At 40.7% G+C, this 9,208-nt stretch overlaps 1 protein-coding gene across 1 annotated transcript; it reads left to right on the forward strand.

Annotated features, from left to right (window-relative positions):
* The first annotated feature begins 1,047 nt into the window (after positions 1-1,047).
* LOC129831964 (transmembrane protease serine 5-like) lies at positions 1,048-9,070 on the forward strand. The gene is made up of 13 exons (XM_055895643.1): positions 1,048-1,219; positions 2,210-2,360; positions 2,877-2,963; positions 3,258-3,371; positions 5,573-5,708; positions 5,941-6,054; positions 6,166-6,209; positions 7,001-7,163; positions 7,341-7,525; positions 7,712-7,810; positions 7,957-8,099; positions 8,485-8,637; positions 8,777-9,070. The coding sequence occupies exons 1-13, from the start codon at positions 1,217-1,219 to the stop codon at positions 8,783-8,785; spliced, it is 1,401 nt and encodes a 466-aa protein (XP_055751618.1). The 5' UTR covers positions 1,048-1,216; the 3' UTR covers positions 8,786-9,070.
* Positions 9,071-9,208: the final 138 nt, after the last annotated feature.

The following is a 9,208-nucleotide window of genomic DNA, read 5'->3' on the forward strand; positions in this document are numbered from 1 at the left end:
ACACCTTGATGTTCTCAACTTAAATAGGTGAGACTGGATTAATTAAAATTGACGGTAACGTAGAAGAGACATTTAAAATAAATACTTCTTACACATACTGTACCTGTAAATGTATCATATTTTATCATATTTTAATTAACACATTTATTTTTATATCCTTGGAAAATAAAATATGATTCACTCAAAAAATGGTTTGTTGGTTGGTTATTGTCACGTTCCTGACCTGTTTTCCCTTGTTTTTGTATTTGTTTAGTATGGTCAGGGCATGAGTTGGGGTGGGCATTCTATGTTGTGTGTCTAGTTTGTCTGTTTCTGTGTTCAGCCTAATATAGTTCTCAATCAGAGGCAGCTGTCAATCGTTGTCCCTGATTGAGAATCATATATAGGTGGCTTGTTTTGTGTTGGGGATGTGGGTGGTTGTTTCCTGTCTCTGTGTTTGTGTTCTGCACCAGATAGGACTGTCTCGGTTTTCACGTTTGTTGTTTTGTATTGTAAGTGTTCACAGTTCGTTAAATTAAACATGTTGAACACTAACTGCGCTGCATTTTGGTCCTCTCCTTCACCAATGGAAGAAAACCGTTACAGTTATTTTTTGTACTGCAACTGATGCAGGGTAAATTGTATATATTGTAACAGGTATCCATAAATAAATAATTGCATAAATGTTTTTATTTTGAGAGAGCGTGAACATCTGCCACCTCACCAGCAGGCAGAACAGTGTTCATTTTGTTCTTGAGCGGCCTGCTGAGAGATGTGATACCTTAGGATTCAAAATGAGTCTGACCGGGATTGATGTGATATGAGGACGTAATATTATGACCTTTGCTCATGAAGCTACAATTTTCAGCAAATAATGTTCTGTCTGTCAAGTGGATGCTCTGTTGGCATAGGTAAGATACCTCCCTGCCTTATCAGTGGCTTGGGGGGGTATCCCTGGAGATGTTCCCCCCCTACAAAGAACTGGTTGAGCCTGCCTCCATAGGCCCCATGACCCCCTTGGCAAAACAACAGGTTCATTCAGCAGCACAGCACCACTGCTGACCTCATTGTCACTTTGTGAAGGGAAAATCCAGAGTTGCATTCTGTAAAATGGCAAATGGTCAACCAGCTGCGAGCAGAGCGCATCTCTGTCTCTAACCTAACACAGGCCTACAGATAAGCGCTGAAGAGCCCAGTGCCACACTCTCCTCTGGACAACATAACATACAAGGAAAACATGGTAAGACTCCAGGCATATATCTCTGTCTCTCTCCTTACCCCTATTTACTTTCAGCATCACCTTGATACCTTTCTGTTGCTCTCACCTCCCCTGACGCCCTCTGTCTTTAGGCTATTGACTCACTCAACATCACTGACAACAGATGTTGTTTTCATAATGCCTGTCTACTTACTGTACATGTACTAGCTGTTGTGCATGTTGTTTAACAACAACTATAAGGATTTAATTGAATTGTTACAGGTTTTTAAGAATCTAATGTCAATCATCATAATATATTTCAAGTACATGTACATTGTATACTTCTTACTAATGTAATGTATTATCTGCTAGCGGATAACTTAAAGGGAAATATATGCATTCAGTGCATGCTTTGGGTTAACATACTGCTGTTGATTCTAGGGGTTTATTACAATGTTTAAGCATCATGTTGAAGCAGATGGCTTTTAGAGGGGATTTGTAAATATATAATGCCATCCTATTTTCCCACAATATCTCACTGCATGAGCTAGAAATACCTTGTAGTATTTAACTCTGATTAACATTTTTAAAAAGTGTATGTCTCACAATAGAAAACAAATGAAAGTAGTCTGATTCACCTGCATGTGAAATACCTGCTGCATAGGTCTGGTTCTGTGTAGAGTAAATCCATATGTCTGCAGCACAAGTATGACGTGTTGGCTGGGATTCTCACGTTTGGCTATGAATGATACATTGTGCTTCAGTTCACACACCTGGACACCTGTGGCATTATCTACGCACCTTTACACACCTGCCATTCAAATTCCATACACCTGGACAAACCCTCCTGAGATCTCTGGGTTTCACAGTCATCCTAATTAAATATGTTTGATTAAAGGGATGAATAAGGCTTCTGTGTGTGTAGAAGGGGAGGGGGAGTCATCCAGGAAGAATAGGTTATGTTCATATCCAGTATCCCAGAAGACTGACATAAATAGTGTATGTGTGTTGTATTCATTGCATATGTTGCAGAATCTTGATGGAGATATATTATCTGTGATTGAGAATCCTGTGGCTGTCAGTCATCCTTTTCACCCAGAGAAGACAGGAGTGGGAGGGCCCCAAGGAGCTCAGAGTCAGAGCTGCCATGCCTGGCTGAGAGGAATCCATTCTACAAACCACGGTAAGGCAATGCCTGGGTGGTGCACTGTTTAATAGGGCTGGAACCACAGGCTATGATTAGTAGACCACATTATCCAATTAGTGCACAAACAAGGCATGTTACATAAAGTCTTATCTAATTAGAGTATATAGCAGCATTAAGCTTTAGTACTTTAGTGTCTCATTGTCTTAAGTTAAAGCCAAGTCCAGCTAGCCTCAGTGCTTTAACTATCCTTTTCACAAACTGTAGTACATTATACAGCTACCCCTCACAGCTGCCATGCAGACTTTATATGAGTCCGTTGATTATGACATTGCCTGTGAAATGTTCAGCATTCATCTTTGTCACCTGTTCCCTGCATGTGGTATGCTTTGTTCACATCCTTAGTTGTGTGCACATTGTAGACTGTAATGGCTGTTACATGCTGTGCCGCTATCTCTTCCACTCTATGTCAGTGTGGCAGACAGCTAACATGCCTTTTAGCAGTATACCCAAGCAGTTTATCTCTTATCAGTGTCTAATTCAGCTGTGCTCCAGTGTCAGCCCATAGACCGGTGAGAGTACTGGTTGCTGTGTGTGCAGTAGGACTTCTGGGAGGCTTAGCAGTTGGAGTGTGGTTCCTAGGTGAGACATCCTGCAAGTGTCAAATCATGGAGTATTAAGAGAATGATGACATGTTCAATGTTCTAGTGTTTGTGAGGCACAGATTCCTTGCTGTGGTGGATAACAAACAGAAATAACCCTACATGTCAGAATATAGAACACTGTATTTGAATGTTTTACAATGAGTCCGTCATAGCTGATTAACTATGCATGATAATCATGTCTCACACAATGACAGAGCTAGATTAAGAACATCTGTTTTACATCCACTATGACTATAATTCACTCTGCATGTTGTTGTTTTCCCTCCCACAGTCAGGTTGTTGTTGAGGCCTACCTCTTCCCAGAGTCCAGCAGGGCTAGGGGACACCAAGGACACGTCCTTCTGTAATGTGACCGAGGACATCTCTGTGGCTGACCCCCGGAAAGGTCTGTGCCTCTCAGCCCTGTCACGTTCCTGACCTGTTTTCTGTTGTTTTTGTATGTGTTTAGTTGGTCAGGGTGTGAGTTGGGGTGGGCATTCTATGTTATGTGTTTCTATGTTGGGTTAAATGTGTTGCCTGATATGGTTCTCAATTAGAGGCAGGTGTTTGACGTTTCCTCTGATTGAGAACCATATTAAGGTAAGCTGTTCTCACTGTTTGTTTGTGGGTGATTGTTCCTGTGTCTGTGTTCGTTGCACCACACGGGACTGTTTCGTGTTGTCATTCGTTTGGTTAGTCTTTCCTGTTCGTGCGTTCTTCGTTACATGTAGTTCTCATGTTCTACGTCGTTTGTTGGTTATTTTTGTAATTATCAAGTGTAGTTCGTGTCAGTGTTCGTCTTGTCAAATAAATTCAGTATGTCTACATTCAACGCTGCATTTTGGTCCGACCCTTACTCCTCCTCCTTGTCTGAGGAGGAGAACGACTTAGACAGCCGTTACAAGCCCGTCACTCACCACAGAGACTGTCATCTTGTCTGTGTGATTGGCTACATCCCAAATAGCACCTTATTCCCCATAGGCGCCAGTCAAAAGTAGTGCACTATATAGGGTATACAGTGCTTTCAGAAAGTATTCACACCCCTTGACTTTTTCTACATGTTGTGTTACAGCCTGAATTTAAAATGTATTAAATTTAGATTTTTTGTCACTGTCCTATAGTGACAAAGTGGAATTATGTTTTTAGAAATGTTTACAAATTAATTACAAATGAGAGCTGAAATGTTTTGAGTCAATACGTATTCAACCCCTTTGTTATGGGAAGCCTAAATACGTTCAGGAGTAAAAATGTGCTTAACAAGTCACATAATAAGTTGCATGGACTCAGTCCGTGTGCAATAATAGTGTTTAACATGATTTTTGAATGACTACCTTATCTTTGTACCCCACACATAATACAATTGTCTGTAAGGTCCCCCAGTCAAGCAGGGAATTTCAAGCACAGATTCAACCACAAAGACCAGGGAGGTTTTCCAGTGCCTCACAAAGAAGGCCACCCATTGGTAGATGGGTAAAAATAAAAAAGCAGACATTGAATATCCCTTTGAGCATGTTCAAGTTATTAATTAGGCTTTGGATGTGTCAAAGCAATTAACTTTTTGTCCTGAATACAGAGTGTTATGTTTGGGGCAATCCAATACCACACATTACTGAGTGCCACTATCCATATTTTCAAGCATAGTAGTGGCTACATCATGTTATGGGTATCATTGTAATCGTTAAGGACTGGGGAGTTTTTCAGGATAAAAAATAAACCTAGATTAAAACCTGGTTCAAAATTCTTTCCACCAGACACTGGGAGATGAATTCACCTTTCATCAGGACAATAACCTAAAATACAAGGCCACATCTACACTGGAGTTGCTTACCAAGAAGACAGTGAATGTTCCTGAGTGGCTGAGTAACAGTTTTGACTTAAATCTACTTGAAAATCTATGGCAAGACCTGAAAATGGTTGTCTAGCAATGATCAACAACCAATTTGACAGAGCTTGAAGAATTTTGAAAAGAATAATGTGGAAATATTGCACAATCCAGGTGTGGAAAGCTCTTAGAGACTTGCCCAGAAAGACTCACTGCTGTAATTGCTGCCAAAGGTGCTTCTACAAAGTATTGACTCAGGAGTGTGAATACTTATGAAAATTAGATATTTCTGTATTTAATTTGTAATAAATTTGCTAACATTTCAAAAAACATGTTTCACTTTGTTCTTATGGGGTATTGTGTTTATATGGGTGAGAAAAACTATTATTTGATTTTGAATTCAGGCTGTAACACAACAAAATGTGGAACAAGTCAAGGGACACACTTGTTTTGTCAGGCAGAAAGACCTTCCTAGTAGTTTGATAAACCAAATGTGTTTACATTACAACTATAATTGTCTTTATAATAGTACATATCTTTATTAATACATTCCTTAAAAACTTCTACATGATCACAGTCAGTGGAGAGGAGTGGAGACTTCAGTGGAGAGGAGTGGAGACTGTCTATCAACTGACATCAAAACATGAAATAATGATCTGTTTATATTGACTACATTATTTATTGGATATAAGCTGCTTAACATTTCCCTCTCAAACAAGACAGCAGTTCATTACTGTTGATCTAGTTGGTCTCTGGAGGGATTATTTTCAATCAATGAGGTTCAGTGTTTTACAGAATCAGCCCAGAGAACTCTCTCCTGGAGATCCAGCTAGAGAAGGTGCCCACCTGGCTGCCTGTGTGCTATGAGAGATGGAACTCTTCCCTGGGGACCCTGGTCTGCCGCCAGCTGGGATATCTAAGGCTAGTCAACTGAGACCATTTTCTTACCATAAAGCCCACAGCAGCTTTGCAACATAAAAGGCTATTCACCTAACCATAAGACTGATTGCTCCCAGTTAATGTTAGATTATTTAATACCTCGTTTATAGGCTTGCCCGATGCCCCATGGATCAGACATTACTTTTTAAAACACACGCTCTCCCATCTCGCCTGCTTTTATAGAAGATATAACTATGATTAATTTTGTTTCCAGACTGACCAAGCAAAAAGGGGTGAACTTAACGGACATCGGACCTAACTACACCGATGGCTTTATACAGATCACATCTGAACACAAGACCAGCCTGGAAAATATATGGCAGTTAAGGTATGGCAGCTGTCTGAGGATATAATACATAACCTAATGATTCAGAAGAAAATAGATGTGCTATAACATAGTAATCAAGCTTTTTTAATGGATGGATTTGTTTTTATTTAGGGGGAGTTGCGTCACAGGGAAGGTTATAGCTTTGAAATGTTTTGGTAAGTTTCTGCAGGGTACTAACAACACTAACATAATAGTGGATTACATTGTAATGATACAGAGATACAGTGTATGCATCTCACACACAGGTAAGACCCAATGGCCTTCATACGACCTCTCAGTCATGACTTCATAGTTCTACATATTGGTGGTATACACTAGGTATACAAAACATTAGGAACACCTTCTCTTTCCATGACATAGACTGACCAGGGGAATCCAGGTGAAAGCTATTATCCCTTATTGATGTCACTTGTTAAATCTACTTCAATCAGTGTGGATGAAAAGGAGGAGAAAGGTTAAATAATAATAATAATAATTAATAAGAATACTTTTTTGAGACAATTGAGACATGGATTGTTTATGTGTGCCATTCAGAGGGTGAATGTGAAAAACAAATGATTTAAGTGCCTTTGAACTGGGTATGGTAGTAAGTGCCAGGCGTGTTTGAGTGTGTCAAGAACTGAAACACTGTTGGGTTTTTCACGCTCAACAGTTTCCCGTGTGTATGAAGAATGGTCCACCACCCAAAGGACATCCAGCCAACGTGACACAACTGTGGGAAGCATTGGAGTCAGCATGGTCCAGCATCCCTTTATAACGCTTTCGACACCTTGTAGAGTCCATGCCCCGATATTGAGGCTGTTCTGAGGGCAAAGGAGGGTGCAACTCAATATTAGGAAAGTGTTCCTAATGTTTTTTACAGTGGGGTGATGAGTTACCTCCATACAATGTATGTAAAGTGATCTGGGTAAAAATGCCTTCATGTTTGTTTCCTGTGCCTGTGTAGAGTGTGGGACGCGGGCTAAGCTGCCCAGGATAATCGGGGGAGTGGAGGCTACCTTGGGAAGGTGGCCCTGGCAAGTCAGTCTCTACTACAGCAACCAACACACCTGTGGAGGCACCATCATCACCAGCCAATGGGTGGTCACCGCAGCCCACTGTGTGCACAAGTAAGACCCCTCGGGGTAAAAGGTTAGAGGTCACTGACTCATGGCAGTGTAGTGATGACTAGGGACAGCAATAGCACTCACTTTCTTTTGCACAAAGTAATTAATACTTTATACAATTGAGAATTGGAGAGCCATCTAGCTGACGTACATTTCTTCATCTCTTTTATAACATCCCAGTTATAGGCTGCCACAGGTGTCCAGTTGGGTGGTCTACGCTGGTATTGTCACACGCAGTTCAGCTAAAATGGCTCAGTACACTGGATATGCAGTGGAAAAGATTATCTACAACAAGAAATACAACCCCAGGAGCCACGACAATGACATTGCTCTGATGAAACTGCTGACCCCACTGAATTTCTCAGGTGACAGGGAACTTGATTACTTCACTTTTGAATGCACCACATAGTCCCTTGGCTGACTGGAACACTCAACTATATGATTACAGCAATCAGCTCCAAACCATGTTCCAATATTACTGAAATTAACTTCAACATGACCTACACTGTTTTCTAATATTCCAAATATTATTTGTTATAACATTTTTTTAGATACCATCAGGCCTATCTGTCTGCCACAGTACGAGCATGATCTACCAGGAGGAACCCAGTGCTGGATCTCTGGCTGGGGCTACACTCAGCCAGATGAGGGTACAACTATGTTAAATCAATAATATCATTTAAATAGGAAAATGTAATGTATCGATATCGATGGTTAAATGTTTTCTCATAGCCCAAAGTCATTTAAATCATAAAAATTAGAGCTATATTTACATTAGTTTGACTTTCTTTGACAGTTCTCATCCCTGCCACGCTAAAAGAAGCTCCAGTTCCACTGATAAGCACCAAGAAATGCAACAGTTCCTGCATGTACAATGGAGAGGTCACCCCACGCATGCTCTGTGCTGGATACACCGAGGGCAAAGTGGACGCATGTCAGGTTAGTTCATAAAAAAATACCAGTGTTCTTCCTCCTGTGGTTTGTTTTATGAAGAGATTTACCAAAGGTCAGAGAGTTGTTGTCTTACAAAAGTAGAATTGGTTCTTTATAATGAGAATATTTTCCCTCAGGTGTCCCCCTTTACTGTTCTAAATGATCAAAGACAAAGCTCATTAGGCATGTGCCTGAGAGAGCATACCAGCTTTATTCAAGGTCCTACCAATCAAATTCAGTGGCGATCAGGATTCAGTATTTCACAATATCCCAACCCATAATCACTAAATCACTGTAACTTAACAATATCTCAACCCGTAACAATCAGTGTGGTAGTCTGGTAACCAGTATGATTGACAGCAACGTATATCTGCCCCTGTTCTCTGCCCAGGGGGACAGTGGGGGTCCGCTAGTCTGTCAAATTGACAACGTGTGGAGACTGGTGGGCGTGGTGAGCTGGGGTACAGGCTGCGCTGAGCCCAACCACCCCGGAGTCTACACCAAGGTGGCCGAGTTTCTCGGCTGGATCTACGACATGATTGAGGTAAATTTACACTAACTCCTCCGTTGCATAGGCCTATGTATTGATTTTTTACATATCAAGACCACATCTGCTTTGCAGTTCTGTTTCTCCTCTTGAAATTGCATAATACTGTATGTTACATTTGTTTTTCCATCCCTAGAGCTACTGAGGAGGAAGAGGAATAAGACAATGGATGATCAGGGAGACTCCAGAACAGGCCTAGAGCAAACTGAAACATATGATGCTCCTGACATTCTTCCTCTTGTACTGTAAATGTAATTTTACCTCCTTATAACGGCCATGTTTATTGCAGGAATGCATACATTATTTAACAGTAGGAAATATTCTATACTATACATGTTTGTCATATATTGTATTTTTAGCACCTGAATGAGAACATATTTATACCATATATTTGTCTTGTATTGAAAATAAATTATGCTTCATATCTAAACATGTCCATTGTCTACTGGTGTGATGAAAGAGCTTTATGTACCAGAGCCATCATTTCAGGATACAGACGGTGTCCACCGTTCAGTGCAAAGTAGTAGTATCTCACGTCTGTCTGTAGAGGGCGTGCATGCACCACTCT

This window comes from Salvelinus fontinalis, chromosome 33 (genome assembly GCF_029448725.1).
Source record: "Salvelinus fontinalis isolate EN_2023a chromosome 33, ASM2944872v1, whole genome shotgun sequence".
NCBI lineage: Eukaryota > Metazoa > Chordata > Actinopteri > Salmoniformes > Salmonidae > Salvelinus > Salvelinus fontinalis.

What these genes read in the sequence shown, in the direction of transcription:
- LOC129831964 (XM_055895643.1), top strand. An exon ending in AGTTGGAGTGTGGTTCCTAG is followed by an intron (nt 2,964 to 3,257) that starts GTGAGACATCCT and finishes TCCCTCCCACAG; the next exon opens with TCAGGTTGTTGTTGAGGCCT. An exon ending in TATAGCTTTGAAATGTTTTG is followed by an intron (nt 6,210 to 7,000) that starts GTAAGTTTCTGC and finishes GTGCCTGTGTAG; the next exon opens with AGTGTGGGACGCGGGCTAAG.